General features: G+C 38.7%; 1 protein-coding gene across 3 annotated transcripts in view; it reads left to right on the top strand.

Moving 5' to 3' along the window:
• The window catches only part of FRS2 (fibroblast growth factor receptor substrate 2), a 95,913-nt gene extending 81,364 nt beyond the window's left edge, over positions 1–14,549 (top strand). For 2 of the 3 annotated variants that reach the window (XM_067563938.1, XM_067563939.1), the window contains exons 3-7: positions 153–244; positions 1,837–2,023; positions 6,223–6,381; positions 11,509–11,672; positions 13,567–14,549. In XM_067563938.1, the coding sequence (XP_067420039.1) occupies positions 179–244; positions 1,837–2,023; positions 6,223–6,381; positions 11,509–11,672; positions 13,567–14,517 (1,527 nt within the window). In that variant the 5' untranslated portion in view covers positions 153–178 and the 3' untranslated portion in view covers positions 14,518–14,549. The remainder of the gene's footprint in view (positions 1–152; positions 245–1,836; positions 2,024–6,222; positions 6,382–11,508; positions 11,673–13,566) is intronic. The other variant, XM_067563940.1, reaches the window with a different exon arrangement.
• Positions 14,550–15,593: the final 1,044 nt, after the last annotated feature.

Below are 15,593 nucleotides of genomic sequence, written 5' to 3'. Positions count from 1 at the left end.
AAAAACTGATAACTTCAATCAAGGTTTACTGGTTGCTAATTTAAGCCATGGTTTAAAGTTGGTGATGTAAATCTTTGCTTTAAGTCAATCCACCCTGGGTAGTATTGTGTTCCCTTCCCCCAAGTAAATTACCACTTTATTTTTGGCTTTAGAGATTACATGGTCTTCTAAAGAAGCTATGGGTAGCTGTTGTAGCTGTTCAGATAAAGAGACTGTCTCAGACAACCATCGAAACAAGTTTAAGGTAAGTGGTTGATTTTGTGTTTAAGCTATTTTGTCATTGCCTTGCAAAATACACCCCAGATATATGAATTGGAGTGAAAAAAGTGGTTGTAAAGTTTATGAAAATCAAGCCATCAGAGATTTCCTAGTTTGTATGACTATGCATTCTTCTTTATACCTGGGGAGCCCTTTATTGGGTCCAATAAAAGGAATAATTTGAACAGGTCTGTTTTTGAGTAGTGATGGATATTCATAGTCATCTGTCCTCTGTAAAGCACAAAACTGTGTCTTAGGCAATTCTTGAGTAATCTATCTCCATTTAAACAGAAGATCAGTATTAATCTAGCATATTTTAGAAAACTTGCTTTACTTGAAGTGATATTTCCATGTGCTTGTCACATGCAAATAATTCCTTGGAGTTTTAGGCCTGGAGACAGTTTAATGGCTGTGCTTCACCTGAACCATAAGTAGTCCCATTGACTGCAGTGGCCTCTCTTTTCCCGGTTAAGTAACCTCTGCTTTTCTGATATCTCCATATTAGCCAAGACTGGGGTGATGTTGGCTTTGTTGTAAATATCCAAGATGAGCTTTTTCAGACTGAGAGTTTGGCTTTGGATGACTGCTCAGGAACTCCTGTGACTTTTTTCCATCCCAAATTGACTGCAATGGCCTCTCCTTGCCCAGTTACACAAGATTGATATTTTATTGGATTTTCTGTCCCAGTCAGTCTCACTGAGATGCCAAGAGAATGAGGACGAGTGGCAATGCTTTCCATTATGAACAGGGACTCTTGCAGACAACTTAAGAGGATGCTATTATTTTAAATACCACAATAATGTCTGGATATTTTTACTTAGTGTTGTTACAAATAGCATCTAAGAACTGAAAGATCAGCATTTTTTTGGTGGCAATTTCTTTTTTTGCCGTGTATAGTTAATTCCCCCATTGTTTGTGTAAGTCTTCTACTTAACAGGGGAAAGAAAAAAGAGAATTCTATTTGCAAAACAACAGAAAATGTCAGGAGCCTCAGTGGCAGGTGAAAACCATTTCTCTGTTTTTTAAATTGACTAGATTTCAATTTGACAATATTTCTTTTTAAGAAGAAAAAATAATTCTAACCAGTCTTTCTGTTGAGTAAGGAGTGGTTGGAACAAAAGGCACTGAAATTGGAGGACTGTTACAATGTGAATAAATGTGGGAATTGTCCAAGTTGTATCAGGGATAAAGAGGAACTCCAATGAGTGGTACGGTAACCGTTTTAATGCACTTATTACATATACAAAAATACAGCCTTTTTTAGATTTATTGGACTTACCCTTTCTGCTTCAAACTTCTGTAGTGTTGAGGTAACATGTTACAGTAATGAATTGCACCCTTTGATCCACACTGTTTTTAACCATACTCTTTTTATTTTTCTTAAAAATACTCTTATCTAGAGAATTAGCTCCTGCTCTTACACAAAAATGTTGTTTTCAAAAATAGTTAATCCTGTAATGTTTTGTATCTGACCACCACCTATAAACTCTTTTTTCTAATTTGTATTTAATAGGTCAGATGCTGAATATTAATGAAATGTCCAAGAAGTTGTATAATGGTGTATCTCTTATTTTAAAGGTCATTAATGTGGATGATGATGGTAATGAACTGGGTTCTGGCATAATGGAACTTACAGATACTGAATTAATTTTATACACCCGTAAACGGGATTCCGTAAAATGGCACTACCTCTGTCTCCGTCGCTACGGCTATGATTCAAATCTCTTTTCTTTTGAAAGTGGTCGAAGATGTCAAACTGGACAAGGTAAGTAGCATCTATCTGTGTGTATATATAAGTATTCTAGAAACCTATTTCACAAGTCTGTAAATGAAATACAGCTCTCTATTTTATCTTCCTGAGAGCAGGAGTGTAAGTAGGGTAGGCTTTTTCTCCTTGAATGTAGATCACAAGAAAACCTGATAAGTTGCCTTTTGGGGGGAACAGTTGTTGTGGTAAATGGCCAGCATTTTAAATAGGGTGGGCCTGATTGCTCTGGAGCAGATTGTCTACGCTATATGAAAGAAGATCTGTTAGACCTCTAGTTTCCAAAATTGCCAAAGACTTGGAACATTTCAGACTTCTTTCAGACATCACTAATCAGGGAGCTGATTTAAGGGGTTTTGTAGAAGGTTGCATCCAACTCTGCTGGCTCAAAGTATTGACTGGCCTGATATTTCTTCTTTTGGGGAAGGAGAAATATAAAATGAAGATCTCCGAGAAGCCTTTCTGAAAACTAGCAAAAATTACTTTCACTGAATTCATCACTAAACTTGCTATGAAGTCAGCAAAAAAGAAAAAAAACCAGTGTAATAAACCTGAGCACTTTCATGATCAGGTCTGTCTGCCTTGTTTATTTTTAAACATAGTATTTAAAACACACATTTGCCTTTTCAGTCCTCTCGTTAAAAAAACAAAAACAAAAAAAACCCACAAAATATTTTATAAAAGCCAAAACATCAGTGAAATCTTACTTTTTGCTAAATTCTGTTTTATTTTAAATATGAAGCACTTAATTTCAGCACATTTGAGAAGAATGAGGGAAAGGTGGCTCCTGCCATTCTTCCCATAATCTTCAGCTGACTGGAGAGCCAAAATGGCTCCCAGTGGAAAGACCTAACAGCTGCTCCAAGTTACAACAACTGCAGCAATCCCTATATGACAGCTGCACTGGCCAAGGACCAGGTGAAATACCGTGTGCTCCATGCCACCCTTTCTATGCTTCCCTATGCCTGACGCACCACCTTCATAAATGGGAGTAGTGGCTACCCCATCTCTGATGTTCAAGGCTTCCTCTGTATCAGGGGTAATCTGTGACTGCTTCTTCATTACAGCGTCCTGTAGCACAATGCTGTCTGGGGCCAGAGATCTGGCTTGAAGTGTTGATTAACTTTCTTTTAAAAAGCAACCACTCTTTAAAGTGGTGTGAGCAGTTGGAGTCATCCATTTCTACTATTTTGTTAGATTAAGTTGCATTCTTGATTGCCTTTAACATTGCACACTTGCTATTTTTTGTATTATGAGGCTGGTAAAATAATACTAATTAGGACCCTTAATTGCCACAGTAATACTACTGCTACTGCAAATAGCATTTACATATTTAAACTCCAGAGTAAAGAGATAAAAACAGCTGTTTGCAAGAGAATATTTATTTAGAATGTTTTACCCAAAATATGGCAACCATGAGAACATGAAAACGAATCTGACCATTTAAAAAAAAAAAATAGAAAAACTGACTTTGTTGATCTTCGTTGTCCAGTTGAGAGAAATGCAATAAGTTAAAAGCATAGATAATGAAAGGTTATTTGGATTTTAAAAATCCTTTGTTTTTAATTATGTAAACTTTAAGAACCAAGGTAACTACATTTGTTTGCCACTTCAAAAGTCATATAGGGTAATCTAACACAAATAACTAAAAGTATTTTAAAAGTGAAAACTCGCTATGTATACAACTTTTTTCTTATTGAACGATTTAAAATAGTTTGGAAAATGGTTTTCAGCCTCTTATATTTGGGTCTTCCATGGTGAAATTGCACTTTTCAGCACAATGGCTGCCACTAGAAGTCAGTGGACGCAAATAGTAATTAAAAACTTTATTTTCAAATGTCATTGTACTCCATAGTGAATTCTCCTTACTTTGAGCTTTCAAACTTCTGGGGTGAGACAAATAGGAGGCATTTTCTTTTAAAGAAAAAATGTGATGAATGATTTTGCATATTTAAGAATCCCCCTGCTTGTTACTTTTTTTCCTTTGTAAAAAAAAGTTAATGTGTAAGTTAGATACTAATGAAATTCAAATGGAAATGTTGCTTTGACGTTTATCTCATGATATAGGATTGAATGTGCAATACTAAATAATTTTAGTCTAATTTCCAAATAAATAAATACACTTCTAATCCTTGATCTTCAGCTTCCTGTGTGAGCAACAGCATTTTCTTTCTCGTTATTTCTTGCTCTCCTTACATCATAATAGCTGCAGTGAATGTCAGGAAAATGGGATTGGGGGGGTGGGGAGGGAGAAAACAGCAGAAAAGGTTTGCACTGTGCTGTCCTGCTGCAGTCTAGCATTGTATGTGAGGCCTGCCCAGTCTTGCTGGTCATAATCGGAAAACTTCATTTCCAGCTGATGCAATGGGTGAGTGATTTATCTTCCAGAGATGACATCAGTTTAAAATAGACAGTAGATGGTGCTGTGTAAAGTGCAACTTCCTTGTGTCTCCCTGTTCCCTAAAATCTAAGACTTACACTACAGACTCTGTCGATATCACTATATCGCTCAGGGGTGTGGAACCCCTGAGCGATACAGTTATACCAGCCAAACTCCTGCTATATAGACAGTACTATGTTGGCAGGAGGGCTTCTCCTGTCAACGTAGCTACCACCTCTCAAGGAGTATCTATGCTGACAGGAGAAGTTCTCCTGTTGGTGTAGGTAGTGTCTTCACTAAGTGCTACAGTGGTGTTCTTGCACCGCTATATGTGTAGACAAGCCCTCAATTCAAGAACAAAAGACAGTAAATAATTTGGAAACTTGAAGCCCACTTTGGAACTTCACGGATCACACAACGTCATTTTCTGTGTTAGTAAACTGGGTTTAGTAGTACATGATATGAACAAACTCCTTGGCATCCTTAACTTGGGGGAAAAAAATTGACTTTTCATAGATTGGCTTAACTACAGGTAATTTGGCTTTTAATATGAAAATATTTGAGAAATTGCTGCAGTAAAAAGTCTAGATTTTTATTTACTTTCCTCTTGTATATGCAATTTAAGTGTACCTCATGTTCAGAAGAACTAACAATTTGGGAACAGAATATATGTTTTTCCTTTTTAACAAGAAAGAAATTGAATTTCTCAAGGATACACAGTTATTTTCTGAAGTATTTATGCTGTAACAGGCAAAATGTCAAATTAAAAAATTTTAAGAAGTTTCACAGCAATTTTTTAGACTTTAGAGTACTGCACATCGTGTAAGCTTCTACCATTTGGAGTATTTTTTATAATTAACATAAAAATATACTCAATATGTTAGATCTCTCCCTATTCTGTGGCATTCAAAAACTGATCAAAAGCTTGACACTCACTACTTATCTACATGATATGTAAACATAATTGCATTTTCAGAAATGTAATAGGATATAGGTATATTAAAATAAAGATGCTTTTTAGATGTAATCCAGTCATTTTAAAAAACAAAAACACATACACACACTGTTCTTTTAACAAGAATATGTCAACTTTAAATTAATGCTTTCAATGGAAAGAATAATCCAAAGCTGCGACTTCACTGGTTGTCTCTTTGCTTGGGATGGTAAGTTGGGCTCCCTCTACTGTTCAAAGACAAAGTGGCACAATACTTGGGCAATATACATAGTATTGCTGCCAACTTTGTATTTTGTGTCTATCCCTAAGGCAGGAAAAATTGGTTTGTTGCTGTTTGTTTCACACAATCTGTCTTCTAACCCTTCTTCATTTTAACCTTCTTTAAGAACCTGGACTTTTACCCTGTGTCAAACCCTTCTTCCCTATCTGCAGGTATTTTATTTTTTTTGGTAATTCAATATAAACCTGATAAGCATATAACCTTTTAGCACCAAGGTCCTATTCTTTATACAGATTTACTTATCAGATTATTCGTTTTAAAACTCTGCTGTTTCATGAAGTGTTTTTCCTTATTTAGCACCCAGAAATTTAACAGATTTTTCTTATTTGGGTCTGTTTTCTTTTCAATCTGTCCTTTGGTGCATTGGAAGCTTATTCATTTATCAGGTACTCATTTAAAAGGGTCTCACTGTATATTTTTATGTTTTGGTTGGTGCACAAAAATGTAATAGCTCAGTTCCTTTAACAGGTATTCGTTAAGTGGACTCCCATTGAGTTATTTAAAAATTAATTACATACCTGTTTTTAGAAGCATTTCTTGTTTTCACTTAAAGGGATGTAAAACAATTTGTTGTGTGTTTATAGGAATCTTTGCCTTTAAGTGTGCTCGTGCAGAAGAACTATTTAATATGCTACAAGAAATCATGCAGAACAATAGCATAAATGTAGTAGAAGAACCAGTAGTAGAAAGGAATCATCATCAAACTGAGTTGGAAGTTCCAAGAACCCCTCGAACACCCACCAGTAAGCATGGTTCTGCTGTCTGTGTAATTTCTGTGTGTAACATGGTACCTTGCTTTAAATTTGATTTAGCTCTTCAGTTTGCAGCATGCAAGTAATGTAGTTAAAGAATGAATACAGATATAATGCTATTGCCAGCTAAAGTGTTCGCTGTAGGTGTTTTTTTTTTCTTTAAATACTGTCACAGAATTCTCACTTCTGGATCTCTATGCTCTGGAACAGGACAGGCCACAACTCCCCAAAGTTGAAGAATTTCACTAGGTTCTATTGGGACCTAACATCAGTGCACAAAATAACCACGTTAGTATGTGCACATGTGGTTGCTTTGAGATCTTGTCTAAGGATTGCCTGATTGCAACCACAGAAAATTATATGCAAATTTCAAGAGTCAGAGTCTCTGTCCAAAATGTTGATGCTTTGTGGGTACCAGTGGCTCCTGAGGAGCTGAATGAAGATAGAACAACAGAGTTGGATTTCTTTTCCTGTCACCTAAACAAGAAATTACTGACCACCTCTTTATAGGGAAGGGTCCTGTATGCCTTTCCACCAGTCTGTAGCAGCAAAGGTCTTGGCAAAATTTGGAATCTTGTTCAAGTAGCGTCCCTTTGGTGCGCATGAACCTTTGACTGGAGATTTTCAGTAACAGTGCCCATTCAGCTTGCGCATGGACTCCAGGCAGCCTCGTGCCCTTTAGTAAGGATATACAGTGCTGCATAGGCAAAATGCCCTCTGTTCCTTCTCAACTGCCCTTCGGCCTGAGGCTGAGCATTAAGCGTGCCTGATTCACTTCAGGTGTAGTTTAGCTTGGTTTGTTCTTCTGTTAGTTTTCTTAAATTTAATCTAGTTATTAGTATTTAATTTTGGGGTTTCTGTTTGTTTCATTTCCCCCTCTTTTCTTTCCCTGATTGAGGTGTTATTTTGGAGTTTGGCACCTCTTGGGTACATGGGGATTCCTAGGCTTCAAGCACTCTCTCTACTTCTGGAGGAATTCTGTGCCAAAAAATTAAAAATTCTGCGCACAATATTTTAAAATTCTTCATATTTTATTTGTCAGAATAATGCAATATAATCACACCAGTGTTTCAATTATTTTGGTAATTTATTTCAAAATACCTGTTAGCAAGTATGTCTAACAATATAGATGACAAAAAAGATTCGCCCAGGAGCAGACAGTTAAAGAAACCCCTGTGACAACCCAGTTCCTGTTTCTCTGTTTTGTTTTTTTGGGGAGGCTCAATCTGGATGTATCACACGTGACAGCTGGACATATTTTGGGGGAAAACTCTGCCCCTCCAGTCTCGGACGCCCACATCTCCTTCCTCCAGAGCCCAGAGGCAGGGTGCACCCCCTACCTCCCAGAGCCTAGGGATCCAGAGAGAGAAACAGCCTGATGCTGGGTCCTGGGAATGTAGAGAGTTTCCTGCACACTGCCTCTTTCCTTCAGGATGTGGTGGGAACTGCAGCTACCCGGAACCCTCCAGCTCCCTCTTCTTCTTCAGCAGAGTCCTGTATTTGCAAGCTGAAGAGCTGGGTTCTGCTGGGTTCAGTGGCCCCTAGTGGCAGCCAGCAGCTCTGCAGCACCAATTCTATGGGTGGGGAGAAAAATGAAATTCTGCACAGAACATGAATTCTGGGCAAATTCTGCCTTGCGCAGTGGTACAGAATTCCCCCAGAAGTATCTCACCTTTCAGGAAGCCATCCCTGTCAGTGACAGCTATTCTCAGTGCCTCTGCTGTTTGGGGGACAACCATGTACTGATCCAGTGTAAAATGTGCATACCTTTTAAAAGCAGAACTAATTAAGAATAGAGAGAAGAAGTTTAGATTGCTTATGATGGAGCAAGCCCTAAGACTGGCCTCTCATCCAGGCTCAGAGAACCCCCCTGTACACTGGCCTCCAAGCACATTTAATTATTCCATCTATCTCTGGGTTCAGGTCACCAAGAACCTCAAGGAACAAGATTATGGGAACCAACAAGAGGATGAAGAGTTCTAAGTCTCCTATATGAGATACTTTATTTTATTTTTAAGAAACCTTGGTTACTGATTTAAAATGAAGGTTCTGGAGATCTTTCCTATGGGCCCCCTTAGTGGTAACATCAAGATTCCTTGGAGGAGTGGTGTCTTTCCTCCCTCCTCTGCCACCAATAAAACCCCAATATGGGACTTGAGCTTCATCCTTAATTGTTTTTTAGAATATCCCTTTGAGCCACTACCACATGTTCTTTACAACACCTATCCATGAAAATGGCTTTTTTTTTTTTTTTTTTTTGGTGGCCCCCACTTCTGCTCTGAAGGTCAGAGAACTGGAACTTTAATGGAAGATCCTCCCTTTAGTGTTTTTTCAAAGAAAGTTTTGTTATGGCCACTCCCTATATTTCTGCCTAAAGTATCTTCTGAATTTCAGCTTAACCAGGTCATTCATCTCCCAGTTTTTTGCCAAAACTACATCAGACTAGGGATGCCTTCCATACCTTGGATGTCACAAGGGCATTAATTTTCCATCTGGACAGAACTAAATAGTCTCTAAATCCCACAGTCTCCTTCCAAAGACTTTCAAGGTGGATCTCTGGGTGTATTAATTGATGTTACAAATCTGTCAACATCCAACCTCCTTCCAGGGTGCTAGACCATTCTACACGGTGTCCACCTACTTCTGTGACATTACTGAAACCTGTTCCAGATATTGAAATCTGCAAGGCTGCAGCCTGGACCTCTCTACATGCTTTTTTCAAACACTATGCTTTGGTTCATGCTTCTAGATCAGATGCTGGAGTGTTTAATGCAGTTTTGCATTAGTATTAGACTTGGCTCTGAAGCTCCCTTTTCTGGGTGAGGTTACTGCATTGGGAGTTACCTGAAATGGAGCATTTATAGAGAAACTACTCAAAGTTACTCGCCTTGTGCATAACTGCAGTTGTTTGAGATATGTCCCTGTGGGTGCTCTGTTACAGGCCCTCCTTCCCTTCTGTTTCAGAGTTTCTTTTTTTGGAACTTCGTGGTAGATAAGGTGCTGAGGGCGGTTTTCCTGTCCAGCTCTCTGTATCCTCACTACAGGGCACAAGGATGTCTGGGGCACATACATGGGCCAAATGGGCACCGCTACTGAAAATCTCCCTTCAAAGGTCATGTGCATCTCAAGTGGAGCATCCATAGGGATGCATACCTTGAACTCCAATTACTGCACAGTTCTAATAACTCCATATTAGCCAAGACTGTGTGGTTCTTGGCTTTGTTGTAAATATCTAAGATGAGCTTTTTCAGGTTGAGAGTTTGGCTTTGGATGACTGCTCAGAGCTCCTGTGACCTTGTTCCAGGCCAAATTGAGCTCTCCTTGATACCTTTTGTTTTTGACAGGGTGTAGTTCTGAGGGCATGGTATGTATAGCTGAACAAATGGCTTGAATTCTGGCTTTGTGGAAAATCTGTATCTCACAGATGTTGGTTGCAGTCAGCTTCCATCTGGCACATCTGCAGAATGTATTTCGTAGCAGGGGAGCCCAAACTCTCCCACCCCCATGAGTTTTATTTCTCAGGATGTCTTTATCTGGGTATATTTGTGAATAATTCTTGATTATTAAGGACACATTCTCAAATCCCTCTGCTTTGATGCTTCATGGTTATTAAGCGGTAGGTCATCCGCCCTTTTATTAAAGAAAAAGAGAGCTGCTTTGCATTTTGCCTGAGGCACATAATCACTGCCTGATGCACTGTCTTTAACGTTTTATTTTGAGAAATCACATCCCTTAAGCTACTTACTCACCAAGAGTGAAAATCCTATAGTGATGGTATCTTTAAAGAAGAGAAAATTACTTCTACGTCTTTGAAGATATGTCACGTGATTCTCACTTCCCCACCCATTTTCAAATTTGGGGGTTCTGTCTTTGAAGGGGTGTGCCCTGCCTTGTGATTATTGTATATTGGTGTGTATGTATATATACAAATAACATTGTCTGCTGGAGGTGTTTTGTTTCTATGCAGTCACCCTTTATACCTGCAGAGTTAATGGTATGTTGGTACTGCTCACTGTTCCAACCTTTCACAAAAAAAGGAATTGGCAGTTAAGTTGTATCTTTCGTGCTGCAGGATTAGAATGTTTCTTCTGCTGATGGGGGGAGGGTGTGTGTGAAGCTCACCAAAACTGTCTGGGAGTTCTGGCCAGTCTCAGGCTAAAGGTTTGAGATCTAACAGTGAGAATACAGTGATGATGATGCTTTTAAAAAAGTAGAACTACAGGCAAGTAATTTTCTTTTCCTTAAGGAGACAGCTTCATGTTACTGTTGGCAATATTGATGAAAAGAAGTTTGATAAGAAGCTCTATGAGAAAGTTATGGTTTATATCTTCCATCTAGATTTTAAAATGTGAACTTCTTGTTTCTGTGTTGTCTATACAGTCACTTCAAATGATAACCTAGAACTTTAAAACTTTAAATTTTGAAAAGTGGTGGAATGAAGTTCTCAAAAGTGGACAGTCTTGTGACAGTCATATACTCATATTAACTGGAAAATTGCATTAAAATTTGGGAATGTGGGAAGAAAAACTGAAGTTGTCCAGAAAAGCCATTGGCTTATTCTGATGAAATACTTGTAACCAATTAAACTAACTTTTCTTATTGTATATTTAGCTTTGACTTTGTTGCAAACTTTTTTACTTTATTCAACCATTGTTGTCATTCTGTATCATAAATATACTGACAAACAATGCAATGCAATTTGTAAAAATAAATTAATTTTTCAATGGCATTTGTATCTATTATACATTTCTGTATACTGTTTTCTTGTTTAGGCATATAAACAATACAGTTTAAGAAAGCTAAACTAAGAAAATGCATGTTGATGTCAATTCCACTTTCTGTTACTCAGTGGTGGTTGCTTTCTATATCTTCTTGAGGGAATAAACACTTTGTACATGGTTTGTCAGTTAAATATTGAGGGGATTCCAGCCTAGAGTTTTTTTTTGTTTTTTTTTTTTAAGACAAAGGTGAGCATTTAGGATTTGTTAAATATATTTATCTTGATAGTGCCCACAGTGTGCGATGCGCTTTCCAAAGACACAAGAAAGATCTGAATGATACATAAAGGGTCACTTTGAATATCTTTTTTTAATGCATCTTTTTTTTAAATTGAATTAGCTCCTGGGTTTGGTGCACAAAGTTTACCTAATGGGTATCCACGATATCCCTCCTTTGGAGATGCTTCATCACATCCTTCCAGCAGACATCCCTCTGTAGGAAGTGCACGACTTCCTTCAGTAGGTGAAGAGTCAACACATCCATTGCTTGTAGCAGAGGAACAAGTAAGAGCAGTCATTATTTTCACGTATTTTGTGTTCAATGTTAATTCTACTGTGGTTGTACTGATCCTGTAAATTTGTATTTGCACTTATTTTCCTAACTCTGTTTTCATGGTGGAAAAACGGGTTTTTTTCTGATCTTAGCTGTGCCCGTATCTGCACAGTGTGTAGTATTGCTTCAGAATGCTTGCGTGTGGTACCATGTTAGGATGATGTGTATGGTGTGCAGCTGGCGAAAGAAGAACTTTGTTTTCTTAGCTACTTGATTTAAAATATAAAACATTTATGTATTTGTTTGTATTGTAGTAGTACCCAGAGTTCCTGATCAGGAAGTTCAGTCCCTTTGTGATAAGTGCAGTGCACACACATAATAGGACAGTTCCTGCCCAATGACAATCTTAGCACATGATGGGAAACAGGTGATGAAAGGAGCCAAAATACCAGGAAAATGAATTTTGAGGTAATAAGGACAAGAAGAGAGATGGGTAAAAGTCAGATGGGGAGTGAGCATCGAAAAGTCACCTGATGATGAAGATGGACAGAGAAGAAGAGGCAGAGCCAAAAGTCAGAGAGGAAGGTGGGTGGAGATGAGTCAAGTGAGCACTAGATCACAGCTCCATGGAGGGAAAAGGAGAGAACAACTGGTTGGAATGTTCAAAGGAGAATCGGTGAGGGGAGGGGAGGAGAGGGGTTGAAACAACTGGAGTGAGAGAGAAGCCTAGTGCCACATAGTGTCTTTTTGAGCATGTCTCTGGGTAAGTGGTGTGGGAGAAATTACATCTTCATATTTGATTCTCAGCAATGCTTCTTTGGTAGAAGCAAATTACTTGAAAAATTAAGACACGCATTGTTGATGTGTGAGGCAACCAAAAAAAGCAATAGATGTCACCCTATTAGTGTGCCCTACACACACTCAGCATGCAGATCCTGGCAGAGATCTGGTACAGTATGGAGCATAGAAGGAAGTTGTTCTCAAGCAGTATTTTTGCCTTCCAAATCTCCAGATCCAAGAGTGGTATTAATGGATGAGAAAATTCCATCTGTCCATTCCTTTACAGGTGAGGGGGTGGGAGCTTTGAAGGGATAAAGTGTGAAGCTAGTGGTGGTCTCTTAACTCTTTCCTCCAAAATGCATCTGGTACCAACACCCTGGTCTACGTTTTTAATTCTGTAAATGTAACATTTAACATTCCAGTCGATCTCTTCAGTCTTTATTCCTGAAACAGTTTTATAATTTGACAATTAATTAATTAATACTGTATTTTTTTTTGGTGGAGAGTGCTGTCTCTGTACTATGGAACAGATTCTCTGGAATGATCCAGCACTTTTCCACCACTCAGTTGGCATAAAGAGGTGGATTCAGACTTTAAGTGGCCAGCAGAAAAATTTCCCTTGCAAAGGGGAACTCTGTTCATGTAAACTTAGCAAAGGCAACTCCTGCACCACATTCCCCTGGCATGGCTGTACTTGGTGTGTGTGAAAGGTGGGGCTCTGCTACCCTGACTCTCCAAGTATACAAGTAGCTTTAGTTAGAACAGCTCTGAGCAATGTTGGGGCTAGCCTGGCACTGAATCAGGGAGCTGTAATTTGAGCAGACCTCAGACATAAAATAGAATTGGGCTGCTTATTTAATGTAATAGTAGAAAAAGGTTCTCATTGTCTAGTCTGGGCACCTTTGACATTATTTAAAACAACATTGCAAAAATAAGACCAGTAGCAAACCTCCACACTCAACACAACCCAACAGGCCGAACTTTTACCACCAAAACTTTGTCCCCCATATAAATGTCCTTCACTCTTCAGACAGCTAGGCAAAAAGATTGCGAGTCTTTGAGTGAAGGGAGGGAGTAAAGAGATGAAGAAAAACTGCAGCTAATGTTTGAACTTGTCATTTATAGGTGCACACATATGTCAACACTACTGGTGTACAAGAGGAAAGAAAAAACAGATCAAGTGTGCATGCACCGCTGGAATTAAGACTTTCTAATGTTGAAATAAGCAAGGCAACAGAAGATCAGAATTGCACTGATGACAGAGATGCTCAGGTTCTTCTGGAGCCTGAAGGAGTTAAATTTGTTTTAGGACCAACACCTGTTCAAAGACAATTAATGGAAAGAGAGCAACTGGAGCAACTTGGGAGAGAGCAAGTTAGTGGCAGCAGTACAAACAACTCTGAATGGGACACTGGGTATGACAGTGATGAACGTAAAGAAACACCTTCTGGTAATAAACTGGTGTATGAAAATCTAAATAGGTTATCAATCCCTAGTGCCTCAGGAGTCAGGAGAGGTCGTCTGACATCAACAAGTACCTCAGATACCCAAAATATCAACAACTCTGCTCAGAGGAGAACTGCATTGTTAAACTATGAAAACTTGCCATCTTTGCCTCCTGTTTGGGAAGCCCGCAAACTAAGTAGAGATGAAGATGACAATTTAGGACCAAAGACCCCATCTCTGAATGGCTACCACAGTAACCTAGATCCAATGCATAATTACGTAAATACAGAGAATGTAACAGTGCCAGCAAGTGCTCATAAAGTAGAATTTACACGACGTCGGGACTGTACACCAACAGTCTTTAACTTTGATATAAGACGGCCAAGTTTAGAACACAGGCAGCTCAATTATATACAGGTTGACTTGGAAGGTGGCAGTGACTCCGACAACCCCCAGACTCCAAAAACTCCTACCACTCCACTTCCACAAACTCCAACCAGACGCACAGAGCTGTATGCTGTGATAGACATTGAAAGAACTGCTGCTATGTCAAGCTTGCAGAAAGCACTGCCACGAGATGATGGTACGTCTAGAAAAACTAGACATAACAGTACTGATCTGCCTATGTGAGCCCAGGAAGCATTAAATCATTTGCACCTTTTGTGAAGTTTATAAAATTGAACATGCAAATACTTCATTTGCATTTCTTAACACTAACACCTTTTATAGATTAATAGACTTTTTTCTGAATACTTCATGTGCTTATCTAACTAAAGGGAAATAATGTAGAGCAGGTACTCATTAAATAACACTATTTCGTTCTATAGCAGTAGTAATTGCTGTGTAGAAGCATTGCCACTTTTCACAGTGCCTCTTTACTTGATTAGAGTTGGAGTGACATGCCAGTTCTGAAGTTATCAATATTCTGGCCATATTCTGCCTATAGTCATTAATGGCATTTATAACATTTTATAAAGCCTCTTGAGATGTGCATTACTAGTAGGTAACCCTAATCTTGCAAGGTTGATATTTGTACATTCACTCTCTTCATTTATGTGGCCTCCTCCAGTATGAGAGGTGTGAGTAAATCATTATTCAATCAGTTTGACTTACATGATATATTTTGGCTTATCTCAAGGAATATAAACACCACGCTTCCCTGTATATGTCAGTTTGTTTCTTGAGACCATTTGGACAAGCTTCAGATTCCTGAAGGTTTTCTTAATTTATGTAACATTGAGGGGTTATATCAAGTTCACTTGGTCAGAGCTGTAGTTGGGTCTGAAATCAGCCATAAGTCATTTCCACTAGAAAAGATTTCCAAGTGGTAGTATCAAGTTTCCTGTACAATTTTATAGAACTTAATCTGTTTTCTGAAGGAATTCACAGCTTGGTGTATCTGTGATTTTAAGGTACTCTTTAATTTCACAGTTCTGCTCACCTTTCCGTCTTCAGGTGTGAGATATCTTCTTTGACCTGTTCTGTAATGTGTAGGTTAAGAACACTTAAGTTTTTGTGCATAACTTTAATTGTTTAGGGCAGTGCTTCTCAATTATATTTCGCCGCAGGACCCTTGCGCGGCCATGCCATACCCTTCGCCGACAAGTCCAGGAAATCTTCCCCTTTTCGGCGGCGCGCTCTCTAAGCTGTTCTCGGCGGCGCGATCCCGGCTGGTTTCGGCGGTGCGCGATTTCTGTTAATTTCGG

The sequence above is a fragment of the Emydura macquarii genome, unplaced genomic scaffold, assembly GCF_026122565.2.
Source record: "Emydura macquarii macquarii isolate MOO-44397 ecotype Brisbane River unplaced genomic scaffold, CSIRO-AGI_Emac_v2 contig_2636, whole genome shotgun sequence".
In the NCBI taxonomy this organism is placed as follows: domain Eukaryota; kingdom Metazoa; phylum Chordata; order Testudines; family Chelidae; genus Emydura; species Emydura macquarii.
This window is presented reverse-complemented; position numbering and strand designations above follow the sequence as displayed.